We start from the raw sequence: 27,998 nt of genomic DNA on the forward strand, positions 1-27,998 counted from the left end.
ACAAGGGCACTTAACTGAAGTGTACTGTTACAGATATGACATTTAGAATCAGGCCTGGAGTTGGCTGGACAGATTCTCTAATATAATAAAAATAGTCTTTTCTTTCCCACATTTTACTATCTGTCTTTGTTTATTCAACCATTCAGCAAACCCAGCTGGATCACAGACATTGTCATCAAAGAAACATTCTAGGTCAGCCAGAAGTGGATGCCAATTGTCTAAAAATAAATAAAGGCTTTGTCACTGGAGTATAATTTTAAGGCCCTTGTAATGAATAATGGAGGAGAAAATCGTTCCAAGGAAGTGGGATACACTGATTTCAAGCAGAAAGATTTCAGAGTTAATCTGAAATTCACAGTTTTTATGCATTCCAGATAACCTAATTTTATTTTACTTCAATAAAAATGGTACATAGAAGACCTTATTAAGAGGTTTGATATTAGTTTTAAATACTTAAACAGCTGCAGAATACCTTAGAAGAGAGATGAGACTAGCAATTACCTACCACATAGACAGGAAAACAAACACTGCGGTGCACCAGTTTTCTAAGGGTCACGACACAGCAGAACTGGGATAGATTTTACACTTTCTAGCTTTTCAAAGATGCTCTAACAACTACTTCAGCCCTGTAAGCATAGTAATTTACTTGAAAGCAAGTACTTCTCATCTAAAAATAAATTTCTTTACCAATTGTTTTAAAAGCTAGCTTCGCGGTGAAGAAATAGAAAAGTTTTCCAGCTGACATTTATCCAAGTCTAATCAGCAGAGACAAGATTTCGTCTCAAACGTCTATCGATGAAGATAGACACTACTAAGGGATGTGGAAACTCACTGCAAAATTAGAATTTTTGCTCTATTTACTGTCTTCATTAATACCTACATAAAGCGTTTTCCAACCAAGGATTTTCAGCTCAAGGTGCCTTAAGGGGCAGGGGTGCTGAGAAGACACATTTGAGGTTTGCTTCCACCCAGCGGCATCGTGACAGTGCTTTCTGTATTGGGCAGCTTGAGATGTCAAACAAAATTACTGTAAACACAATAAGAGCATGAGCAACCACAATCACAGTCACTCTTCCTTGGTACAGACCAAGCTGTCTTTGGATAATCTCAAGCTACCTTTTCACTACTGCATCAAACCACTGGAGAATCCTGCGGAGTTAAAAAGTGGTGCTGGACACATCGAGAGCTAATAAAAAAAACGCACTCAAAAAGAAGTGGCATTCAGATGAACAATTTCCAGATTATTGTTAACTCAATCTGTCAATTCACCAAAGTTAGAAATACCAAGAAAGCCTATAGGCTTGAGGTTGGGTGCTGCAGTGTCAGAATCACTTACAAAGAATTAGAAATATTACCGTTTCAATTTTTATTTTTATTAGAAATGAATGGGTTTGCCTCCAAATCTTTCAGCTTGTTAGAATCAATTCCATCTGGCAAAATGAATGCAAGTTTTACTACGAACACAATATAAGATGGTAATTTATAGGATTGCAATTTTAAAATCATTAAGCCAGATTCCAGACATGAATTGTAGATTCTCTTTGTTATCTCCCTTTCACACACAACAGAGGGAGAACAGGAAGGTAAACTTTCCAACTCCAGCAATGCAAAAAGAGTGCAGGTTAATATGAACCCTTGCCCTGTGATGGAACTGACTGCACGCTGTGTGAATCCCCATTTTGTATGCAAGATCTTTGGACTGGCTCAGTTATTATGGCAATAAAATGCTACATGTTAAACTTTGTAATGCAGAAATATCACATTTTTTTTGCAAACTGTTAGCGGCTATACTCCTTCGTACTAACAGTGACGGTACATTTTCTAAAGTTAGACTTAGCAATAGCAGGCACAGGATTTGAGTAGTTTTGGCTTTCAGTTCAGCACTCAATAGATTATATGACATTAAGGGATGGACTAGATCCCCAAGAACCATAAATCCAAGTCCTAAAACAACAAAGTATGTCAATATTTCTTTTAGGAACGAGAGTCACTAAATTGATCTCCACCGAGATGTTTTTCTCTTGTTCAGTATTTTGAAATCATCAAGATAAAATGTCCAAAGAATGACATAGGAACTGAGCAAGATTCAAGTGAATATGATCCACTGCTTCTTATAAAACCAGCGAATTACCGAACACATTGCTGTACTTTTGGCATTGCCTCTGTGAGATATAAGTTCTCTTATGCTTTTGACATCTGATATTACTGTAACATACATTAGAAATGATGTTACATCTCTTCAGAAGGAAATCCAACCAATTTCTAACCTTCCAAACATTGCAGAAATTGTTCATAATCTAATGCAAACTATCCTGGACAAACCATTTTCTTTTCTAATTGGTTGGAACTCTACTGTTCCTTAAAACAAGCTTCCTAACAAAATACCTCTTTACAGTGCTCTAATTCTGCAAGTGTTACAACTCGAAGCTTCTTACATTTCTGAAAGCATTCATGATAAAAATAGTCTGGAAAAAAAAAGAACATTTAAACAGGGGGGAAAAAAGAAAAAAAAAGTTTTGCACGTTTTTCTCATCAGGTTGGATCCTAGTTTTCTATTTAAGCTGTTCCAAGAAAGAAATGATTCACGCTCCCCAAGTTTAAATGCTGAGAAATTTATGCTATCTTCCATCCTCACCCTGCCTGATCCAAAGAGCCTGCAAGCAATGGGAATTAAAAGCCACAGCAATGACAAGAACGTGAAACCAATGCTTCCCAGCCTCTCTGGGAGAACACGTCGGATACTTGTGACCACAAACTTGCCTTTGTTTACTCTGTTGTGAAATACTTCATATTCTGATCAGTTCTGTGGTTGCAAGAGGCTTAATGAATACAATCTGCTTTAGCGATAATACACAGACTGCTGTGAAGACAATTCCCTGTAAACATCGATATATAAACAACACCATAAAGATATAAAAGATAAAGGCTGTCTGAAGCTACTCTAAGAACAGTATCATAGTATTGACACAAAACAAGTGAAAATATTTACCAACAGACCTATCCCTTCAGAAGGAAGAAATGAAAGCAGTAAGGACTCGGCAATCATCATTTTCTCCTGCTGATGAGATGCAAAGAGAGCACTCAAAGGGAAAGGTGACAAGACATGCAGGTTGTTCTGCACAGCTGCTATGTCTCTTAAATTAACAGAGCAGCTGAAGAGGAAAATGTAAGGAGCTGGATCAACCTGGCATTGTGTGTGGGGCAGCTGGACTTCCACTGCCTTGCTGCTGGCCTGGGGAGCTCAGCAACGTAGAAACACATTAAAAGATTTAAAGAACAACTTTAACACAACATGAAATATTTACAGCCAATCTTGTGTTTAGCAGTTTTTTATTGCTCTGTTAGTATAACGTGCCAATGCTTGAACCTGATGGGCTCCCTTGAAGCACTGGTGTTGCTAACATAATGGGGCTTGCTCACTTGTTCTTTGCCTTGACATTCATAGTCTCATCCTCCAGCACTCGCCTATTTGAAATATTTTCTGGCAAAATCACTTCTTTTCCTCCCAGGAATGGTGCATCTATCTTCTGCTACTGTATACTGTGCCTGCGTGGGTCAGCTCTCACGCACAAGCACCAAGCAAGCTCATGAGACATCCCTGCTGCTTGCAACTGCTCCTTCCCATCGCAGACCCAGTGTCATTTTCATGAGACAAAAACAGAAATATTATTAATGCGTTAGTCTCCTATCCTTCAGTCCAATGCTGACATCACTTTCTGTACAGTGCAGGCATTCTTGTTTTCATTATTCCCTTGAACAAAATGTCAAAAGGTGATATTCAATGCTTCATCACTGCTATTCTGCAACTTTACAATATCTCGCACAGCTCAGGGTGCAAGTTTTTTTCATTGATCTGAGTCTACTGTAAACTTTCTAGCGCTCTCTGGAGATTTGTTTTAATCCTTGGCCAGCCATAATGCATCTTTTTAAATACTTGTTTTTGAACAGAAGAAATGAAACCCCTGGTTTCCTACCTCTAAATAAAATCTCTAGTCACTAAAAGGCCTACTGAATTCACACGCTGACACTGGAGATAAGTTGCCTCAAGCCTTCTGCTGTAATTAATAGCTTTTACTACTTTGCAAGATCCCATCCTCTGTGGTAGCTCTGGCAACTACAGGCCACATTGTGTCTGAATCTGGACAGGGTTTGTTTGTGTAGAGTTGTTTTTGATCAGGTTGACATGTACTAAATTTAACTCTGGTCTTTGTTCCACTATGCTTTTGGCTAAAACTCCAGAAATAATGTCTGCAAACACGATGTCTAAGAGTTTTCTGTTTCATTGGCTAATCATATATCTGCAGTCAAAAAAAAATAATCTTTGTATTCTAGCGGGATATCACCCATTTGCTCTATTTGGCAATACCAGTTAGTGGCTGATGGTCAGCTGGCCTCTCAGAGACAAATCATGAAAACTTTTCACATAGCTGTATTAAGGCCAAAACCTCCTCCTCTGTCTGACGGTACCAGTGTATAATTTATTTAGCAACTACTACCTACTGGTTCCTGGCCTTCACTCCCAATTACACAGAGGTAAAAGAAGTGTACAAAGGCTTAGGTCAGCTCTGTACTGTCACAGTCCTGGGGCTCCCTATGTTTTTTTGGTTGTTTTTTTCTTGTGTTTTTGTTGTTGTTGCTTTTTCGTTTGTTTTGGTGTGGAGGAGGTAGGGAAAGATTTCCAATCAAGTCCATAAATCATCTTTACCCATCAGCATTCACAGCCTGCTGGTTCAGACTATTTCTTACGTAGGAACCTCTGCACCTCCTGCTTCGGACTAAGAGCCATGTTGTTAACATGACCTGTCTGCACACTCCTTGTGCTTCTCTAATTGTGTAACGCTGCAGGGATCTGACACGCTACGCTACGATTTCTTTCTCATCTCTTTTTAAACTCAGCTACATATTGCCTCTTCTTCAATCCGCTCCTCCAGACACGCAGCCGCAGCCCCCTGCTCCCACACTCACTAGGCCAGCACCTGCCCAGCCCAAGCCAAGCTGCAAGCCCAGAGCCCACAGGAGCAGCTCCTTTGTGGCTCCTCCTCACCCTTCCTTGTGCCCCAGCTCACCCAGCCTCCAGACATCTTCCTCTCCTGCTCCCAGTCCTCCCCCAGTGCAGGAGCTGACCTCCACCCTGAGCATCTCCTCAGCTTCAAGCACACGCCATCTTCGGCCTACTTCACGGGGCCCTCTCCTCCACACAAGCTCTGGTGTCCATGAGTCAGTCAGTCCAACTCCAGCATATTATTTATCTCCTTTCCTCCCTGCTGAGAACATATCCAACTATAGTGACAGTGCTGCTGAGACTCAGAAGAGATTTTTCTAGCACATGAATGCAGCCGATACTGCTGCAATGACCGTGCGCCCAGTCAGTAAATTCTTCTGGCAGGCCAAATTGCCCCCCTGGGCTGTCCATTGGCCATCACTGCTCTGTGCTATCAAAATCACGCTGTAATTTTCAACAGAGCATCTCCAGCACTGAGCTGAACTCAGATGATAATCTGAGAAAACTGTCACTTTTAAAAAGATTAAAATCCATATAAAAATGGAATTCTGCTTTTTATGGCCTCTCCTTACAGGCTTCCCATCTCTGTGAGGAGGCAGAGCTGCCGGATTAAACAAAACAAAATGTTTTAACACACACAGAGCCGGGCTCCAGCTCTATGATCCATGTGCTTCGTAGTTTCAGGTCTCTTCTCCTGTGGCATTTTGTATTCCACACTACGCCTGCAGCACCAGACCTGTGCACAGTTTCTGCTACAAACTAAGCGCCTTGCTTTGATGGACAAATTCTATGGCTTTGAAAAGCATTTTGCTTCTGAGTTTTTTTTCCATCAGATTACAATCGCGATCTCATCTCTTATCACATTAAATCACACTATCAATAAAAAAAACCTTCAAATTTGAAAAAATGGCTCTTGAAAGTTTGATTAGTCACAGGATTTTCTATGATTTCAACCTCTTTTACTACATTCTGCCTTTGAAGGTAAAAATAAATCTCTCCCCTGTATTTCAGATCTTACTGGAATGCAGCACTACTCTAATTTCTTCAATCCAATTTCACAGTTACTTTTTTTTTTTCTCTTTCAGTTGAAAGAAAATTGCTAAATGCATCGAGTGTGTTAAAACCAGCTACTGCTGCCCAACTGCATTCCTTTTTGTTGTACTCAGTCCATTCGGGTTTAAACGTTCCTGAACACCTAGCAAATTTCAGCTCCAATGCATGTTGTTTTAAATCCTCCTTTCTCCCACTGAGGATATCCTCTGTTTTCTTTTTATGCCTGGTACAACATGGAATTCAATGATCCCATGAGATTCCTGAAAGACTGTGTGTTCATTTGTGTGTTTTGACTTTTTTTTTTTTTTATTTTATGTTCTGTTACAAGTTGGCAGTCCAACATAACAGCATAAGGTTGATAACCCTCTACACATATCTTGCCTCAAAAAGTCAGCTCTTAAAGGAGCTGTCCCTAACGCCACACCGTGCTGGTCAAGAAACATTTCTGTTCTGCTGGCTGAAATTAAGCATAATCATTAACCCTAAATCTGACACCATTTTTTCTGAGACGTACAACTGAATCACATTTTAAGATTTTTATTTTTCACACACTGCACAGCTATATAAAGCCATAGGATTTGATATGCAAGAGCACAATAGTGGTCTGTTACTTGGAGAGGGCGATGATCTGGCACAATTAAGTTTGCTTCTAGAATATAAATATTTTAGAACTCCCACATTGCTATCAGAAAAGGCTGTGCAGGAAGGATTGACTATATAACACAGGACTGACTTGTAATGAATAAAGATGGTATCAATGAGGACTGATTCAACAGAGACGATGGTAACACAAAAATAACAAACCACCAAGCAGGAAATGAAAACAAAAAAGTGATGCTCCCTTATGTTTTCTGATCTCAATTACCACTCGCTCTCAAATGTTGTAATTTTTACATGAAGTCATAACTTGAGATCACATTTATGGTGTTGTGCCAGAACCTTTGTGTTCCTGCCCACATTGGGATAAAAGAGCCGAAAGCCTGGCAGAGAGCAAGCTGCTGAAATTATACCTGGCAGTCACGAAGGAACCCAAGGGACTGAGTTGCCCAAATCACTCTGAATTTGAGAAAGGCTGTTAGGTCTTTGAAACCAGTTATACAAAAGTGGCATGAGCATACTTCAAAGGCGCTAGTGCAGTATATTCATGAAGTTTCAGCAAAAAGCACAACCAAGAAGGAATGTCAGGCCAGGCAGGAGCCAGAAAAGCAGCCTTTGATGGGGCTATGAGAACTGAGACCAGGGGAAACCAAAGCAAAGCCAAAATAAGAAGATTCTTAAGGAGCCAAACTTTTCCTGGAGCAACTGAAGAAAAAAGATGCCAAAGACTACCCTGAGGGAGAAACAAGTCCCTGATTAGACATATGGAGACATATGGGGAGTAGAGAAAGTCTACTTTTTGACCTAAAAGGAACAGTTCAAAAAGGCTTCAAAGAACGGCACATAAATGATGTTTTTATTTAAGCTAATTCTTAAGATGTTGCCACATAATCCTCAGAATAGAAGATCCACACTGTTTTTCATAGAAAATAAACTTCCAGAATCAAAATAATTCTAAAGCAACTTCAAATTTCCAGCTAAGATTCAATTAACATTCCAATATAAGAGAAGTCTGTGCAAAACTGCAAGTCAAGAGCTAGCTTCCATCAAGCGTCTGCCCTCAAAAACAAAGCTTCCTTGCTTCCTATCAAAATAGGAAATAGATGCTTTCAAAATAGAAAAATAAGGTTTATGCTACTTTTAGTGGATGCATCTAATAGAACCTTATTTAAAAAAAAAATCATCTGGGACCTCCTGTCCATCTGCATTTTTTCCCCGCTTTAAAGTAGCTTTCTCAAAACAACTCTCTTAGCTACAAAACTTCAATCTTTGCATTATCCATAACAATCACAGATAGAAAGTAAATAGCGTAAGGTTAGAGTAACTTTCTCTCAGAATGCATCACAAGCTCAGTGCTTCTAAGGGACACAGAACTGTGCTGAGCATGGTCGTAGCTGAGAAGTCATTTTTTTGTTTTTATTTTTAAATTCATTTCCCATAGCACCTGTAGCACAGCTACGTAGGCCACATGCTTGGGAAGATAGATTTATATGCGTTTATTCTTCATTTCACAGGCAGAGGGACCACATATGTTATTAAATCTAACAGACAACTTCAAAAAGTCAAGATCTTGGTGCTTACAGAGCTGGGCACAAATCATTCCTTCCACTAAGACGCTATCCGCAACAATACAGATAGTGTCACATAAAATGTAATGGACCATAAAACTAAATACATCAGAGGCACACAGAGGGCAGCTACCATTATTATTACTATCATTGTGCAAGTTCACACTTTTAAAAAAGATTATTCTAAAACAGACTGGATTTTTTTTTTAAACAATACAAAATAATTTTGACTTTCGTTTTTCCCCTTTGATATATTTTGGTTTAAGTATTAAAAAAATTAAATCATTTTTGTGCACATATATGTTTTCACCCCCATATATTCAATACGTTTACTTAGTATATTGCAGCTTTTCTCAGTGAAGCGAAAACAGAAAGAACTTTCTGAATCGGGAAAGCGAGGAAGTCTGGGGACTTTTTAGCTTTCAGTTTTTGCACTCTGTCAGGTTAAAAAAAGCAAGGTTTTTTATTTCATTCAAACATTTTGCACCAATTTCTGCTCTAATAATAATTACAGTAAAAATGCAAACAGATGACAAATCAATTTATCATCTTCACAAAATGTTTTAGTTGAAATGGAAAATACAATTCTCAACAAATCCAACATTTGGAATTAATATACCATTTGTATGAATTTAGAAAAAAATTCAAAATAAATGTCAGTTCTTGTACTGACATCAAGATCTGACTTCAGTAAAAAATAAACCAATTAATTGCAATGGCTGAAGTTTGGGACATAAGTTCTTTTCTTTATCAGTACTGTTTGCAAATGCTTGGAATAACAGCTGCTGGATGCCATGTGCCATTACAGAATTTCATCAGGGGAAAACCACCAACTTGTTAGTTGCATTTTCCTAGTCTGAGGAAAACAAATTTAAGGAGATATTATTCACTTTCAAGGGATAATTTAAATAGCATTGATTTTTTTTTTTAAGGAAATATACTTTCCTCTATTACAGTTATGCACTACTCTCAATTAAAAGGTTTTTCATTACAGGAAATCCTTAGGACAAAAAAATACAGATTTGTCTGAAAATTTAAAGTAGTTAAGGAGAGAAACAAAGAGGTAGGTCAAAATCTTTCTCAGTCAGTATTGACATTTGAGAAGCTCAGTTCCACTGTTATAATTTCACAATTTATATAGATTTTAGATAGAGGCTGAAAGGAAAGACTTCTCTACTTAATATTTCAGACTGGGAAAACTTATAAAATGAACAATAAATAAACCTATAAAACAATCTGGCCTAGTCTGATGTAATAGAACTGGAAATAAGATTAAAGCTGTGGTAATAAACATGGAACGTCCTTAATTCACTCTTGAAGATGCTGGCTTCCAACACAACACAGAAGTCATCAGCCTTTACCAAAGCTAACGAACCCTTAATTTAGTTATTGTTCACTATAGCGTGATTGCACACTGAAAGTGCTACACGAAAGAAGAGACTGATACCCATGCACTAGTGCTGCTACTGCTGGCAACAAGACCAAGAGCAGTAATATCGTCCCTTTGGTCAACTACTTTACAACATTCCACGAATTTTTTTTGTTCCTCTGACTCTTAGATTCGCTGCAAGTTTCCATCACAGCTTTCTAGAAAAACAAGTGATACTGAATTGCTGTACAGCACAGAAGTTTACAATTCAGTGATACTTAACTGTGGCTTCTAGCAGTGTAGCAAGTTATTAAATGTGCTGCTCTACTATAAAAACATATGTCCGGAGAAAAAGAGGGGCCAATTCTGAATTCAGATGTTCTGATTTTATAATGGCGTCATTCCTTTTTTGTTAACAGTCTGTCTCGATCTAAACTATCATCGGTGGCCAAAATTCTGCTCTGGTAAAGGTCAGTGACAGATTTTTTTAAAAATCAAGTTTGACAGCAGCCTCAAAATATATTCCACTACACTCCCGTAATAATGAAAAATACTCTACTCAACACATGGAAACCTACAGCATGCATGTATCATCAATAAAATAACTCCAGAAAGTCACACGTATTGGTACATCAAGACCTGTATTCTTCAAAGCAAATTATGTAAATTAAGCTTTCCCAAAGGAGAGGAGCATTTCTAATGAAGACATTTACAGCTAATGTACCTAGTAAATGCTTTTACATAATCATATTTTCTAAAAGAACAGATCACAGTGTCCCTGAGCAGTTTTACCTACCCATTTCTGGTTCAATCATTCAGAATCCTGAATTTCCTCAACTACTACTAATCTACTCCAATAGCATACGCAGACCCAGATGAAGGCCATCATAATTTCGAGAATCTATGGAAGAAGTATCTGGTCCTCAGTTTTTGGGCTTCGTTAACTTCATGAGTGATTTTGTTTGTTGTTATGAGTCCAGTGTTGAACTTATCGGACACCAAATAATAGTAAAACTCTTAGCATCACTTGGAAAAGAATTCAGCCAGTGCAAATGTTTCTGACAGTTCCATTCCCATTATGCAGGATTAAGTCATATTTCGTTTAACTCGGAACAGATGATTCACTTGATCACTCCTTTCCCCATGTTTCTGATAGAATCTCTGAAGTATCACCACCGACAACGAAAAATACACACCAAAAGCTAAAATTATTTGGTATTTTCCTTTACACCTTTGAAGATCAGCGTCCTGTTCCAGGTACTGCACGGATACACAGACAGAACAGACATTTTTTTTTAGGAGACCTGCAGTCTGGGTTCAAAGCAAAATGCAACCCCCTAGCACACAGGTGGGTGAGACAGACACAGAGGGAACTTTGTTGACAAAAACTTTTATCTTTGCTAATGAGTTTTGGCATATTTCTGTATGCAACTCCTTTCTATCTCCATACAAGCCCTTTTACCAACCAGTACGGTCTTTTTTGTATATTGACCTATTATAAAATAAATTAATCTTGAAGGAATCATGTTGATCCCATCACCAAAGCCAACAACAGAAGTCACTGTGCCATTGCTGAAACAATCTCATTCATTTTTCAGAGCACGGTCTCCGGTTTGGTGTTTCTTACAGCCTTCTGCTCTCTACGTGCACACCTCCTTTGCTCACACATACAGCACAGCAGATAGCCTATCCTTAACACACACACTATTGTCTTCCTGCTGCTATTCATGCAAAATGCTTTAATACCTGCCTTTCTGTTACTAAACTCCCCCAAAATTGCACAACACACCTGGAATTTAAGAGTACTGATTCGTATCTTTTTCACTGCTGGCTGTTACCTCTCCTTACCTACTGGCACCGTCGACATTTTGCCTCTATCTGAGCCTGATGCATTAAAGCAACTTTTACAACCCTTATTTTCTTGAGCATTGAAACCAATGAACCGACAGTTTTGGAGTCGACACCGCAGTACCAGCTCTGCAGCAAAACACAGTCCTGGAAACAAAACACAACCTGAGTGAGATGGGCTGGATTTGAAGACAGCACCTCCTTCTGCGTTACTGCTGCGGGACAGATACCTCATTTCAGTGTCATTACCAGCCACTTGTAACAAACCAATAACTAAAAAACCACACTAACATGATAAATAACTTAATTATAACACTTCCTGCTGGTGAACTCTGCAATGCTTGTACAGTTTAACACAAATATTTAGCACCATTCCAGAAGTATGGAATGATACGTTTCAAAACAGTTGTAATAATAATAATAATTATAGTAATTATAATAATAAATGAAGCAATATATAAAACAGACTCATTCATAGCCCAGTCCTGGTTGGAGCCCAGAGTTTCTATTAAAGGAAAAGAGTATCTGTGCGTGAAGCAGAACTACTGCTTTTTGCTTCCAGACCAGTCGGGAACTGATAGCTCTAGATGAGTAATTGATGGAGCATGTATACAACAATTAATCCCAGCAGACTGGATCAAATAAAATCAATCAAGTTTATAATTTAAAGTACTTATTCCAGAAAGAAGAATTCTGTTCACAGAACACAAAAGAAATGTCTAATGCAAGCTGCTGTGGATGATTTTCCAAATAGACTTTCCGAATGTTACTCTCAGTAATACAGAAAAATTCTGAATACAGTAAATATATTTCAGATAATTAAAATAGCATCTGAGCTCAAAACTGAAAACTGTACGGTTGATGCGGGATTTCAGTCTCTAAAATAAGCCACAAATTGGTCATTTTGTAGTTTTTTAATGTCAGAATCTGCATGAAACAAACATTAACTGTTAAAAATATCCAACTGCAGAACTACAGATTTTATTCTAAGCCAGCATACAAATCACAAAGGGATGCTCTCTGATCATCCTTCTTCAGTTAGGTATTTGCTCAGCTGCTTGAAAATATTTTAAGAATTTAAGAATTCTGAAAAAGTAGACTGAAAATATATTGGAACTATGGAAAGGATTAAAACCAAACAACAGACATTCGAAGTCTATCAGCTGGTGAAATCTCACTGCTTAACATTATCTTGCAAAAGCGCTGGAAAGTCCATGTAAACTACACAGGTTTTTGTCTAAAAGATAAGCTCGTTCTTCATTAGCAAACGAGTCACTGTGGTTTAATTTTTAAAAGGGATGGCTGTCGTGGCCATGCTCTTCAAAAAAGTAAATGTTTTAAAAGAGAAGACAAAACAGGGGAGCTGTTTCACTTTTTCACACGTTTCAATTGGTCACAAAAGATTTAATAAGTCACGACCACCATTTGTGAAACACCAAAAAAATCCCACAGACCATTTAACCTAGGCAGACAATATGGAAATCTGGAGACAGGTTTAAATCATCAAGATTTACCGTTGTACTTAACATGGTGCAAAGTTTAACTGTGTTTTAACGGCCTGAACTCTATACCTGCCATTTAGCAAGCTGACAACACATACACATGCACACAAGTATTTTGTTTTTCATCGAGATGAAATGAGATCTCTCCACGCCGAGCAGATAAGCAATCATCAGGGTCAGCCAGCAGCAAGCAAGTAGTTTCTATCCAGCTAAGGATATATAAAATATATGGTGTCAACCTATCACGGGCACTGACAGTCCAATTGTACCATTCATTCCCCAAATTCTTCTTGGGCTGAAATCTGGAATGTGGGACAGTGATTTCTGAAAACACACGTGATGCTAGGGGCATCCCTAATACTTCAAATAACTGAGCAGGGAACTAGTACAACATGCAAAGTGATGGGATAAGGACATATCTGCAGCATAAAGACGGGGCTCATATCACATGATGAGAAAAATCATAAATGAAGAGCATTAAAAAATAAACAAAACAAAAAAGAAATGATTTCTCTAGATTAGCACTGCAAGATAGCTTTGTGATGACTGCTATTCTACAAGCAGAGATTTTTATTACCAAAATCTCTAATAAGAGACAGCTTAGACCTATGCCTTCTATGAAGGTAGAGAAAATTATTTTTCCTTATATTTAAAAGATTATCACTTCATATCTCATCTCTTCTTATTAAGTTTACAGCAATATTAAAACAAGATTTGAGTGAATAAAGAACATAATATACTCCAAAATAGAGAACATATTCTTTGGAGCATTATAAATGCTCCTGTCTGCTTGAATGGAATTTTAATGGAACAACCCACCCTCTTAGGAGAAAAATAAAAAAAGATGACAGAAAATATTATCCTTTTCCAAAACCTTCATTAAACAGTCTTGCTTTACAACCACCACAGATCACTCTATGAACTCTGTCGCTCAGGGACGGTATCAAAGTACCTATAAGCGATCAACAAATCATCTTTATTAATTTTTCCACCAGCCAGAACACTTACACAAAAAGAAATAAATAACTTGGAAAAAAAATAATATTTTTCAGTATTAAAACAAGCTGGTTTTAACACATCCCTGCACGCTTTAGTACTTTTGATCAGTAAGCCAAAGAAAAGCAACTAAGTTTGTGATGTGAGAAAGGTAGGAGTGCAAGACTCGATAGGTCATTAAGATATTGTATTGGGAGCTGGGACTTCTGAACAGAAGACGAAAATAGTTGTGTGACATAATGTCTAAATCTCGAGAAGCGCTAGGGAAAAGCTCTATGTTTAAAACACAGACATTATATTCTGCTCTTAGAGCCAACTATCTGCTGGAATTTACTATTTGCTCCCAAAACAAATCTTTACCTGCGTCACTGAAATGAAGCATGAAAGCAGGGTCAAATTTGAATCTTCTATTATTAATGGAAAGCTATTTCCTTCATGTTACACTTTGCCAAAAGTTGAACTGACTAAAAAAACCACCATAAATACATTAGAGATTTTGCTGCTGAAGACTTTGTTTACTTCGCCTTGAACAGAGGATTTTTTTTTCTGCATATAAAGGTAGGCTGGGTCCCAAATTAGAAAAGACCAAAAAAAGCAAGGCAAAGCACTGTGAGGCTGCTGAAGTGTAGTAATTACTGATCATCAAAAGATGGGAAAACATCTTAAACAAGCTGACTTGAAAGGTTCCTTACCCCAGCCGCATCCTTCTGCTGCTTTGGCTTTGCACGGCCAGCCTCCTACTTTCTGATTAGGTAGACTCGCTTTGTAATAAGACTTTTTGTTGCAGCTTGCCTAAATTACACTTGTAGATTAAAGCAGAAGGAAATGGTTAGATTTGAAATGAGAAATAGCAATTCGAAATGTTTACATTTGTCCTACATACACAGTTGAATTGCTTTAGAGCAGCCCAGCGCTGCATCATGCAGAAGAAATTTCTCAGTCTCCTGGACTAGGCCCATACTCCTTAAATCTGACAGTACAATCTTTAAGCAATAATTGAAGTTTACGTTTAGACTTTATCTCGTTCATAATTCAACCGGTAAAACAAGAACGGCTTTATAATCTCAGGCAAATGGTACCCGGGGAGCACGAGTGGACTTCAGGGGAGACCCCGAGCAGAGGGCAGGCCTGCCCATGGTTTCCTGAGCTCACATTTTAAACGAGATGCTGAACAGCAGAATAACAGCAATTAATGACCTTTAACAGACTGCAGCACATGAATAGCTGCACACCAAACCCTAAGTACACTGTAACAGCAACTTAATACGTGGTTTATCTCCAAAGTAGTAATTCCTTTCTTCCGTTCCCGATAAATGTGGTTAAGCTTGTTTCGTTCCTCCATGTTTCCCTCCGTTCCAAGATGTAAAATCTACTTGGATACGTACTGACACCACAAAGCACTCTTTCCACTACTACACTTAGAGGAAAACGTCACCACACATAGATCAGTTCGTTCATACGCTAAGGGCACCAGCGTGCACTAGCTACTGCTAGTGTCATCCCACACGTGTGCAATGAGCTTGTCTTTTATGATTACTTCATCACCACATAATAACTGCTTTAAAGTTGAGGGGAGAAAATGCAAAAGTATGTTAATTTTCCAAAAAGTCATCTGATCAATCCCAACCCAATGTGAATTTTAAAAAAAAAAAAAGTTAAGCCAGCATTCAGGATCAGCACCCACCCAATGAAAAATTATTTTCAATAGCTGGAGATATCATAACAGTAAATAAATTCATGTAAGTTGTTGTTATTAATATTATTAATTTAGCTGGGAAATGGTGCAACTCCTCCCAAGCAAAACTCCAAAGAAACAAAACCAAAACCAAACAGAGCAGTTGTATATTTTCTCCACATCATCACACAGATTCGTCTTGTCTTGTCTGCTCTCCCACTGGCTTAATGTAAACATGAATAATAAATGGAAAACAGGCAAAGACTCTAGAAGTCCTTGCTAAGCACTCTGAAAAGGAGGGAATATTTATCCATCATGATGAATGAAATTGGGTTCAATTTCACGAATACCAAACTGCTCCAGGGATTGCCAATGTATAGCTGTTACATCTTGGAACAGAAAAATGCAGTAATGAACATGTCTTAGAGTGGAAAATGGAACACCTGACTGCCATCAGGGCTTCAAAGATGACTACATTTGAGAATGGGCCGTGTTGCTGGAAAAACAGTTTTTCCTCTTGACCCAGTTCAGGATAGTATTCCTGGTGATGCATCAGGCCAGCACGAACATCGCTGGTTTTCTCTGTAAAATGAAACAGTACCTTCTGGCACAAAAAAGTGCAGACAAAACTAAATACAGCCAGTTTACTAATGAAACTTATGACCCAATAAAGTCTGCAGTGATGTGATACTGCTGACTCTCTGGTACAAAAGATATTTTTTTACTGCCTTCCCAGCAGAACGCATAATTAAGGAGTAAGAAGTTGGGGACAGAACAACGGGAAGAAAAATAACTTAAATCTCAACAAGGTGAAAACAAGGTGAAGGAGACAACAAAATAATAGCAGCGACTAGTTACCCTTTTTGTATGCTGCTTAAAATTTGCCAGAGTTGCCCTCCTACCCCCTTTTAAAAAATCTTTGTATAGGAAAAGAGTTACAAAGCAACTTTAAGCAGTAAAAGTCATGAAAATTGCTGTATGTGGGCAGGTTAATGCAGTGAAACTGCTACCAAAATGAAAAAAATAATAAAAAAAAAGCTCCTGCTTTTTCTTTACTTTGAATCTAAAAATAATAAAAAAAACTTAGCAATCACTTTTTTGTAACAGAACATTAAGGATCTCCACGGAGAAAAAGAAAATACTTTACACATTTTGACATTTAAAACCATAAGTATAAAAATTGAAGGTACTTTCCAATCATTGTGGCTTTCAATATCTCCTACAGCTTTCTGCAATGTCTACAGAACTCAGCCATTCAATAACTCATTTCTGAAATTCCACATAATTATCCAGGAGAGAAATACAATTATACACAACAAGTGCACGCGCTCATCGTGTTTGAAAAAAGTACATTCACTTCCAGGCTCTGCAAGGTGGCTGAAAGGCAGAAGGATCACTTAACTCAGTGACACGGACATGGAAAGAAATGGTGCCCTCAACGTCACTGCATTAGAGTTTAAGTCTTACCAAAACAGAATCCCTGGATTTACAACACAGGTGGTTTTCAAAAGTGGTACCTCATCTATAGAGCAAGGCCTGTTGACTTTCAATGAGCTTCTAAATCACTCAGCATTTTCTCTGACAGTGGATAAACTATGTTATGTAGTAAAAAATATTTGGTGTTTCAATGAAAGATCAGAATTATTTTTGCATTCTCCAACTACAGAGAAAGTATTTTCCTATTAACATATCCTAAGTAGCAGATCCCCTTCTGCACTTTGGTTCATAGTTTCTTATGTTTTCCTGACTGCCATTATGCCAATACCGTCTCCTATTACTGGGTAAAGAAAATCATTGTTCTGTTGTCAAATATAACAACGTGCAGTAAACTACTTGTAACAGAGCCACAATGACAAGGACCACTGAAGAGCAGTTGCTCTGCTACTGGACAGCGTCATACCCTGGTTTACAATTACAAAAGAGGTACAAACCTTCTACAAATGCATTTTAAATTCTATAAATTCTATAGCTAAAGTAGTTTATTACAGCTACCTTTTTTGCTGTTGTTTCACACACTTAACACAAATTTGTTACTTTCTTCTTACAAAAGTAATTTTCTAGAAATATTGTGTTACTGATCTCCTCAGAAAGTTTTTTTTTTCCATTTTTTAATCCATACACATTTGTAAATCTTAATATACTTAACTGCTTTACAATTATTTTTCTTGATTTTCATTTCCCAAAACACCTGTTTAACTAAAGTACTACCTTCTCTAGAAGACTAAGTTTTCAGAACTGAGAAGTCTGGAAAGTATTTTGGTTGATCTGCTAGCAAGAACAGAATTTAAAGTGGAGAACAGCCCTTCTGCAGGCTGCCAAAGGAGTGTATGTGCACAAAGGACTATGCTCATGAAAAAAAGGAAAAATTGCAATTAAAATGCTCATGCTAAAGTTTAAGTAGTTTTACTTTATCCATAAATACACAGGGCTTCTACATCAAATTTGCATAAAGCATGTTTTGTTCATTTTGTTTCAAAATCCTTCTCTTCATTTTTGCTCCTAAAAATACAGCCGACCTGCAAGACTTTAGTACAACCTATTACCAAAGAATCATTTAGAAATAACCAGTTACTTTTTCAAAACCGTACAGGCAGTGTCTAAGTTCCAGCTGCACTATATTGGGTCTTTAATTTTGTTGTTTTTCTTCTAACAATCCTGTTTGTTTCTCTGTGCATATTATTCAAAGCAGATGTGCTGAAACAGGACAAAGCTTTTTCAATCTACTACTACAGCTGGTGCAGAACTTAAGGTCTTCTTCCTCTCCCTCCTTCGCACACAAGCACACACGCGTGCACACACAGACCCCATGTCAGCAATGCATGCAGAAAGACTCACGCTGTGAATGTGTCTCTGTCCCCATGGTACGACAGTTTACAAGGTTGATGTCGGAGCAGCACATTCCTTGCACTTCAAATTTCCTCCTCATTTCTTAGTTTTTGCTGAGAAGGTAGCTGACAATCATCTTAATACTACTGCCCTCTACTGCTTAAAAATTAGGGCCAGGAAAAAACACTCCTACATTATAATCATTCTTGACCAAAGAATCCCAATAACAATTTTTAGTATTTTTAAATCCAGAACTTTTTAATTAGATCCATTATATGAGAATTGAGAACTGTGAAGTACGGTTCTTTTCTCTGTTTCAGATAATATATTATTGAAGTTGGTAATATTGATAGAAAGTGCAGTATGTCTCCAAAGGCTTGGTAAAGGCAATTAGAATGCGTATTCAGAAAGTACTTTAGATGGTTTCTCTCCCAATGAAATAACATCTGCAAAATGCATAGAAGTGAGCAGAAGCCGAGTTAATATGTCAACACGTTTTTGTTTGTATAACTGAAAATCACGCTCAAGTTACGGACTAAATTGGACGTTAAAAAACCATGGTGCCCTCACTAAAAGCCAAGTGTGAGCATCTCAGTAATTATCAGGGAGGTAAAAAGAGGTTTAACGTAAGCTTGTAAGTTATTTCTTCTACAAACAAGCCTCTTCTCATTTTAGTTTGATCTGATCGCAAGTAACATTCCCTGGATTTTACGTGGAATTATTAGAATGAGCAGGGTTTCTTCTGAACATTTGGAACCATTTCTCTCCCTTTTCCATTGCTCTAAGATTTAACAGCTTGCCCTTCGCTTCAGACTACAGCAGAGTACAGAAGTAGGACAGATGTTTCAAACATAGGTGGTGAGGTCATATCTCCTCCTGCGCTGTATTACAGGGTGTGCTGTGTGTATTGAAACCAGATCTGAACAAGACATCAGATTCATTCTCCTCCTGAGGACATTAAAGACAAGCCTTCGCTGATCTGTTTCTCATACCCGTGTATATCTTAACTTTTAAGGCCCAACAGCAGCTAGCTGCTACTTTGCAGCACTGAAGTCTGTTGTATTTTCTCCAACACAATGGCAATTTTGCAAGAATCTCTTTTCTGATCGTGGATTCATGAACTCTCATAACAATCATCGCGCATATACTGAGGATGCTTTTGTAAAGCTTACTTGGTGAGCCACCTCCACAGCCCTGCACCTGAACTCTCCTGGACCTAGGAGGTGCCCCAAAGCCCACAGCAGCAAGGTCAGAGCCAAAGTTCAGTAGGAGATAACGTACAAATGCCTCATTGAGCAGCAGAGAAATGTGTTAGTGTTATCAAGGTGACCCCCTCTCTCTCTAGGTATACGTAACTCAGCAGTTCTGGATTCATCTCAGTGAACCACTGATTACAAATTTATCTGGAAGAGATTGTGTTTACAACTATATAAAATGTCAAGTTTCTTTTTGAAAAATGTAACGTATCAAGTAGCAATTCTATATGTTTATTTCATACACACAGGAGGAAGAATGACAGTACAAAAGCAATTTACATTTGCTAGCTTTTTGCTGCTAAACCATACGTATTGCTTGTTCTGGATTCCCCTCATTATTCTAACATACCTACAGATACCGATACTTGAGATTAAGTGAACTAATGCTGCTACTCTTATTAATTATTTGTTCATTGAGCAGAACAAATTATCAGCTCTCCAGTAATATATATGATCTTATTTTAGATTTTAAAGTGCATTAAATTTTTAATTTAAAAACTAAGGCTATTAGTTGAAGATCATTTGCCTGGTGTCATTTTAATTAATTTCTACAATGGAGAAACACTGGCTGTGCAGATGTAAAAAACTGAATGTCTAAAACATGATATCAAGGACTGTCAAACTGCTGAGGTCAGCCTCTTCTATCCCTGTACACCCCGATGTATTTCCAAACTGTGTGGCACCACATCAGCACGGCTTGTGCAGGATGCACACTGAGCACCTCCTGGGATGCAGAACACGAAAGTTCACAAAGGAAGAAAATGATGGAGTTTGGGAGAAAGGAGGCCAGGTGATCAGAGGAAAGAGAGAGACACATCAGAAAACCTCTGCTAATTCACAAGTATAAAATGCCAAGCCCAAAGAAATTCCCACTGGTCAAAGGCTTCAAGTGTTAGTTAATACGAAGTCTAATTATTTTTGCAGTTTGGTATTTTTATTAAACGTGCATTGAAATATGAAGCTTTCAGCTAATAGAACACATGTGTAGGTAGAGAGTTTTTCTTTTTGGCATGATTTCATTAGTTCCATGAACAATGATGCCAGAAAAACAAGATCTAAATTCAGTGCAACTACCAGGACAGACGATTCAGAATGGGGTTGGGGGGAGAAAAAGAAATCAACAACTGCAACACTCTGCAGAGAAGCTACCATTTACTGCCAGTGTCATGAGGCTGAAAACATATCTTGGAGGTTTTACTGACAAAATTTCACAGCCGATTTGTACCATTTTTTACTTTTGTTCTTATGAAGTTAACAGCTCCATGCTTTGCAGCCCCGGCTTCTTGTAAACCTTTAACTTGTGGTTCAGAGCAAAAGCCTGCATCAAGAGGCAGACCTAAACCTCGTCTGAACAGACAGAATATTTGACGTCTGGGAAGCGTACGATAATACATGGGAAACAGAAGAATAAGATGAATTTCCAAAGGGAATATTATGAAGCCAAGCTGAGACCTAGTACTATTAATAAGTACATATTGGTCAGCTAAGAATATTTGATAGCTGACTAAAGTCTCAAATGTGACACATTACTCACTTTCCCTATTATCAATATTCTTTGGTGTCCCCTGGCAGGGTGCATTGAATTTCCTAACAAGGAAAAAAAAGACCGTCTCCTGAAAAGTAATGGACAGGTGGGAAAACCACAGAAGTCCTTTTGATCACAGGTCATGTACAGATGACTGCAAGCTACTGGATTGTTTGACTTCCATTACCACCAAACCGTATCATATGACAGGTTTTTGTGCTCTTATCCCACTGCGAGTGCCAAGGAAAATGTATTAATTTCAACTTCCATTCTTAAACCACAAACAGAATTTAGTTTAACTCATTTTCCTTTGCACTTTTTATGAGCTAATAGCTCAAAAAAAAGGTCGCTCGGCACAGATCAGCTGATCAGCAGAAGACAGTTGAGCCACAGAGCTCCCCTCTACCCCCTGGCATAAGGCGCACGCAGCTGCTGCAAGGAATCATGTGAGTGCTACTCATCCATTTCACTGCAAAACAGCCCCACAGGGCTCCAACTGCTGCTGAAGGTTTCAATGTCTAGTGAAGAAGGGAGATAAAATCCCCTAAATAGTTGCTTGCTCCTGTATTTTGTGGTCCACTGGAAAAGCGTTCAGCAGCGAGTGCTTTTGGAGGTGCTTAAGGGTTGCTGTGGATTAGTGCAGATGCCAGCTGAAGCGTGACACCGCCAGGCTGCCGGGTCCCACGGGACAGCAGGTACTCTTCTGCACTAAAATGCAGCTGAGAACATGAAGAAAAAAAAAAGTTTCCTCGGAAAAGCTGGATGCTAACTTTACTTCCTACATATACACCCACAACCACTTAAAACCAAATTATCTCTATAGTATACACAGTATATAATAGCACTGATGCCTTCATACAGATAACCTACTGATGTTGATTTCAACAGAAATCAATTAAATCCTGCTTTTCTTCCCGATCTTGTGTATACTGTCACACACTTCAATGAACAATGTACCCATATAGATATACACACATGTGCACGCACATTTACAACCAAGCACTTTTAAAATACCATTTTTCCAGTGCAGCTTTATTTTCCAGGTACTAATGCTACTTGGTCAGATTATCACCAAAACCCACAATTTATGGGCTTTTGGATTTTGTAAGCTTTTTTAACTTCATAACTATTTTAGCATGAGACACAGCTGAATGTTACTGTTGTATGAGAGGACTCACAGGTCCCTGCCTAGCATGGGGGGTTTTCCAGGAAAACATTTATCATCCAAGCATTTCTCTTAAAAACAGCCTGGATTTGCAACAGTATTCTAGACTACATTATTTGTTTTTATGTGAGAGATGCAATTTGTGGCATACTTGTTATGAGTACGTATTGTATAATTCACCAAATTCAAGTTAATCCATACATGTCATTGTCAGAGATATATACCACCACCCAATATTAATTTTCTAAGACAATATAGTTTTGATAGCAATATTTTACTCAGAAGGCAAAATGAACACTAAGTTCTAAAACAAAGGTTCTGATACGTCTCCAAAAAATCACCTTTCCCAGTCTCACTTCTGCAAATGTACTTTTGATTAAAGTCTCACTAACAAACATTTAAAGTGCAGGGTTTTTTTAATCTTTTCTTTTTAAATACAGATTAGATTGCTTCCCCATATAAAACACTGTATGTGGTCAAAAGTTCAGAGTACCAATAACTTTTCAAGGCCTCAGAGTTCAAGAACCTTTGTGGTCTAAGCCTTTTCAATTCAGTGCAGTACTCAAGTTCTAGCCATATGTCTCACAGCTTATTATTATTCAACACGAAGAAACATAACAATTTTTTTCAAGTGGCCAGGCTAGAAAGCTTCCTACCAGAATATTCTTGTGCTGTGGATATTGTAATAATTCACCATTTAGTAAAGCATGTCTGAGATCAGATGTTAACAATTTTGCCAACACCTGACACGGAAATTCTGCTATTTTAAACACTTACTGACTCATCACTCAAAGTAAAAACTTTTTTCTTACCTCATGTATGCATAAGCACCTAATAAAGCCATCTTATCAAAAAGAACAAAAGCAGATGTGAAAGATCAGTTTCTCCCAAGACAGCCATATAATGAAAAAATAGCTGCTTAAAACTCAGCAATAAACGTTCTTAGGTTTGCACAGACTGCAGTCCACATCTGGCCACAGTGACAGTTGATAACACGGAAAAGAACATACTGTACATAATATAATCAATCCCGTTAGTAAACATAAGAGTGAAGAGGCCAAAAAAAGTATAAAACACAGGGATAAAGTATATTGCAGGAGGAATGATATAAGTTTGGTCAAATACTTTTAGTCCACAGACAAAATACTAAGTTTGTTTTCTCATTTTGCAAGTTTTATATAAACAAAGGCCAGAACAGATTTTGTTCTTTAAAACAGACAAATAATGCCAAATCATTCCAATTGCAACAACAATTATAAAGTAAAATGCTGCTTAAAACTCAGCTCTGTTCCTACCTGCCCGTCTTGACCAACATGAACTTGATGTATCTGTAGGTTTCCCTGTAAAATAAGAGCATTAAAATAAATACAACTTGGGAATTCAGAAAGTTCTCTATCCTGAAAAAGGCCTGTTTCTCATCTCATTATTAAACAACTTCAATATTAAGGAAACCTATTAATTTAGGAAATTCTGAGGGCTATTTTGGCAATTCAGCCACACTTCAATGCTCAGCACTTTAACCACAGAGGATAAACAGACTTTTAAAAAAGCAAGGAGGTTTTTCAGCACCCACATGTTTTCATTTTTGAAAGTTAGTGTGTAATGTACAGCACTTTTATGCAAAGTCTGATTGTATGGCCTTTGAGGTAAGATTTCCATTTTTACTTATTTATATAAAACCGAAAGTGTAAGTCAAAGCCTTACTAAAGTAGCATTAGCAGCGTAACATTTATTTGTATGGAGTGCTAGTCACTATTTGCTGTTATAAAGTCACTGCCTATGCTAACATGTTTTTGATATCCAATTTTGATAAAGTAAAGGCAAATATAGTTCTACTACAGGAATTACATCTACTACAAAAAATTCTGAATAACGTACTTTAAAGGAAACTGTAGCTACAAAATTAAAAATGAAAGCAGTGTCATTACAAACTGAGTTTTTATTCATATGCTCAGAGATGCCTTCTTAAAAGCACACAGATTAAGAAAAAACAGTTACTCTAACACCAAGACTTGCAGTGAAATACGACATTTCAGGAAAGAATTTGAGTTCTTTGATTTGCATATTTTCTACATTTTCTTTTACTGGCAACACATCGTCTTTTTTGAAGCTGTGTACATTGCAATAAATTTAAAACCAGATGTCTTCATCTGTCACAGACAAATGTAGTGCTTAAAATTCTTACATTCAGGAAACTCCCAACCAACGGACGCTGGTGTTTAAACCTCAGGATCATTTACAACTAGTAGCTGATGAATCAGATTTTTTTTTTCCAGTGGCTTTTTAAACTCCTTCAGCTTTATTATAGCACACTATGCATTCCCAAAACATTCTGATCCTTCCTTTCTTCTGTAGGTCTGACAAGCTCTGTCAAGACTACTGTCTTTAGCTGTAATATTTATGTAATATTTATTATATTTACTCTGCAATACCCCTCCCTGTGTCATCAGTATTCCTCCTAACCATAAGTGGTTTTATGAGATGTAATTTAGGGTACTTTGGAAAAGAATTAAACTAACCCACAAGCAGATATGCTTAATGTTGAGTTAAAAAAACTCTACAGGGAAATCAAACAGAGTAAATATTGTGGTCTGTATTTATGCTTAACTTTATTTTGCTACGCCTTTTTCATATAAACAAACTCTAAGAGCAAAAGACATCTGACAGCAGCCTTTGCCATTAGGAATCTATACATTCTTAAATAACCAACAAGAACCTCACTCAGGTAAATCGAGATGGCTTCAGTTGTTCTGCCTGAGTGGGGAAAAAAAAGTTGAAATTGGAGGGTTCAGAATTGGATTTATCCATTTCCATTCTACTGTACTATTTTTATGGAAAAAAATATGAAGTGCAAATACAGCAGTGCCAGATTACTTGATCCATAATGAAAGTAAATTCACTTCAATCTGGAATTTATCTTTAATAGATGTAGTTTGACTACAGCAGTCTTACAGTTTTCCTGTAACACTCTAGAAGTACTAAACTCTGTCTCCAATGAAGACCATCAGCTAATACCTGAATCATTAACATAACACACGCAGCCTTCTTGGATGGTCAAGGAAAAAAAAAAAAGACAAATAGCATATTGCATTTTCTGCTGGGGCACATAGTTCATTCGGGCTCCAGCACACACGCTCACTTCTACCCTCACAGTCTCTGTAGCATGCTGCAGCAGTTCCCAGAGGTATGGTTTTAGGATTGGGGCCCTATGTCCAGGCCAATGCCTGCTCCATAGGTACCCACGTTTTTGGCTCACCTCACTGTCCTGCGTGATCTGGACTTGCTCGCCTTGAGGAACCTGGGCTATGTGGAGATGTCCCTGCGGGATCCACAACAAAAGAAAACACCAGGAAGCATCAGAAGAAAACCAAAACTAGAGGAAGAAGCTATTAACTTGGATTCAGTACAGCTTAATGGATTCACAGTTGTAGATGGAAGCAAAATACTAAGTGAAAAACATTAAAAATTGCTTTTAAAAAGCGTAACCACATTTCACCATATTTTCATGCAAAGTGTAAGTGAAGTGAGTTTTGAAGAGAAAATCATTCGTTTTCATGTAGGAGGAAAAGGAAATGGACATAACAATAAATAACATTTATGTAATTAAATAACATTTCTCTACAAAAGAAGCATCTGCAATTTTTGACTGATACACAAAATGTAAGACTAACATGCTTTGGTAGATTAGGTCTCCTAAACCTGTGTGTTCAAAACAAGAAACCCATTTAAAGAACTTGGAAACTCAGTTCTCAAAACAGATGTGACAAAACTATTCACAAATAGTTATTTTTAGAAGGTACCTGTAAGTATCCATAAATCTTTAGAAATTCACAAAGTTACGGTGAGGTACAGTTCCATGCTAACAACCATCTCCCAAGCTGCTATAAATTGGCACAAAGTTATTAACTTGAATGCAGTTACACTGGCTTATATTAGCTGAGAATCTGCCCTAACGGTTTTAATAAGGTTAATGCTTTGTGTTGCTGGCCATACCCGCCACTTCAGAACGGTATCGTGCCTATCATTTGATCAAAATGCGGATAAGAAAGTGGAAGGAATTCCTCATGCACCCTGACCAGCCGTGAGAAGTCTTTGCTACTATGATGTACCTGAAGGGAGATTGGATTCTAAATAACCTACTTCAGGGTTTATAAGGCTTTGTGTTCATTTTAATATGCTTGCATGAGACAGAGATTAAAGATAATCATTTGGAATTCTGTCAAAGGCTCTTCTTATTTTATAACACAAGAACAATTGCATGTGATTTTCAAAGAAACACAGACCCCTCTATTTCAAACAGTTTCATTTCCTTTGGAAGGAAACTGTCTATTTATAGGGAGAAAAAACATACTGAAAGTATCACTCTGACAATAGAGACTGTATATAAAATTAGAGCACAGCCCAGTCCATGTTGAGATTAGAATCACTTTCCCTCCTTAACATCAAGCTCTCAGGGCTCCCAGGAAAAAACACCAAACATTTAAGAGATCCATTTATAGTCTTTCCAAATAAGCTTTTTTTTTTTTCTGGGGAAAGGGGCGAAGAAGGTGACTTTCTTCACCTTTGTATCACACAGCATTCCAAAAAAGAACTGCTCACTCATCTTTTGCAGATACATTGCTGGCCTTCAAGGACAGCATGTTTAGTTTGTCCACAAATTCCAACAAAATCTTTTTGAATCGTAACTCTTGAAGTTTATAGATATTCAGCAAATCCTTGGCATTCAGTTCAACAGTATAGATGACTACTCCCCTACTAATGACTCAGACTGACCTATACACATCATTCCCTCAAACTGAAAAAGCAGCACCACTTTCTTCTGTTTCAGGGACTTCCCCACATTTAAGACAAATGATGACAACTTAGGCCGTGGGTTGCAGTGGATAAAGAGTCTTTGATAAAGAGTCTCGTGGTCAACAAATGTCAATATTTATAACTTTCGCTTATATATGTGTATCTGAATGGATACGCATGTAAAGGACTCAGCTAACAGATGTTCAAAAATGCTTTAGAATGCAGTTATTTTTAAAAATGAAAATAAATGAATCTGACTATGAATCAAATGTGGTTTTGTTTTGAATGTCATAGTCAGAACTACTTCTTACATTTAAATTGTACACTTTGTAGGTCTGCTATTATTATAGTAACTGTGCAAGCAAACGGCCAAGTAGAGACTTGACTACTCAATTCTAGTCAGAGTAATCAATGTGCATTTATCTGTAACAATTTTGTGAGTAAATCCTGCACTGAGATTTTTGCCAAATAACCCTTTAAAAGTTGGTTGTTTTTTTTTTTTTATACAACTTCAATGTTTAGTTTCTGAAAATCATGCTTAAGAAGTGATGATAGGTCATTTCATAAAAATAAAATAAATAAATTTCAACTGAAGCAAAGTCTGCAGTAACGTAGATTGTTTAAATAGAATAATGTAGAAAAGGTTGAGTACATACTACTTGGACTTGTCCATCTTCTCCTATTTGGTGGATCTGGACTTGCTGAGCATTGGCTAGTGCATAATGTAGTGCCTGGGGCTGGTTCTGTTGGATCTCGTTAGAAGCTGAAGCTGCACTCTGCGGACCCTCTGAAAGAGACAAAAATGCAGCTATATTATATCTG

General features: G+C 37.6%; 1 protein-coding gene across 1 annotated transcript in view; it reads right to left on the reverse strand.

Moving 5' to 3' along the window:
• Nucleotides 1-27,998, reverse strand: part of LOC121076880 (BTG3 associated nuclear protein) — a 147,190-nt gene that overhangs the window by 44,850 nt on the left and 74,342 nt on the right. The window contains 3 exon segments of the mRNA XM_040571514.1: nucleotides 23,678-23,722; nucleotides 25,639-25,701; nucleotides 27,833-27,963. Coding sequence (XP_040427448.1) covers nucleotides 23,678-23,722; nucleotides 25,639-25,701; nucleotides 27,833-27,963 — 239 coding nt within the window.

The sequence above is a fragment of the Cygnus olor genome, chromosome 12 (assembly GCF_009769625.2).
Source record: "Cygnus olor isolate bCygOlo1 chromosome 12, bCygOlo1.pri.v2, whole genome shotgun sequence".
In the NCBI taxonomy this organism is placed as follows: domain Eukaryota; kingdom Metazoa; phylum Chordata; class Aves; order Anseriformes; family Anatidae; genus Cygnus; species Cygnus olor.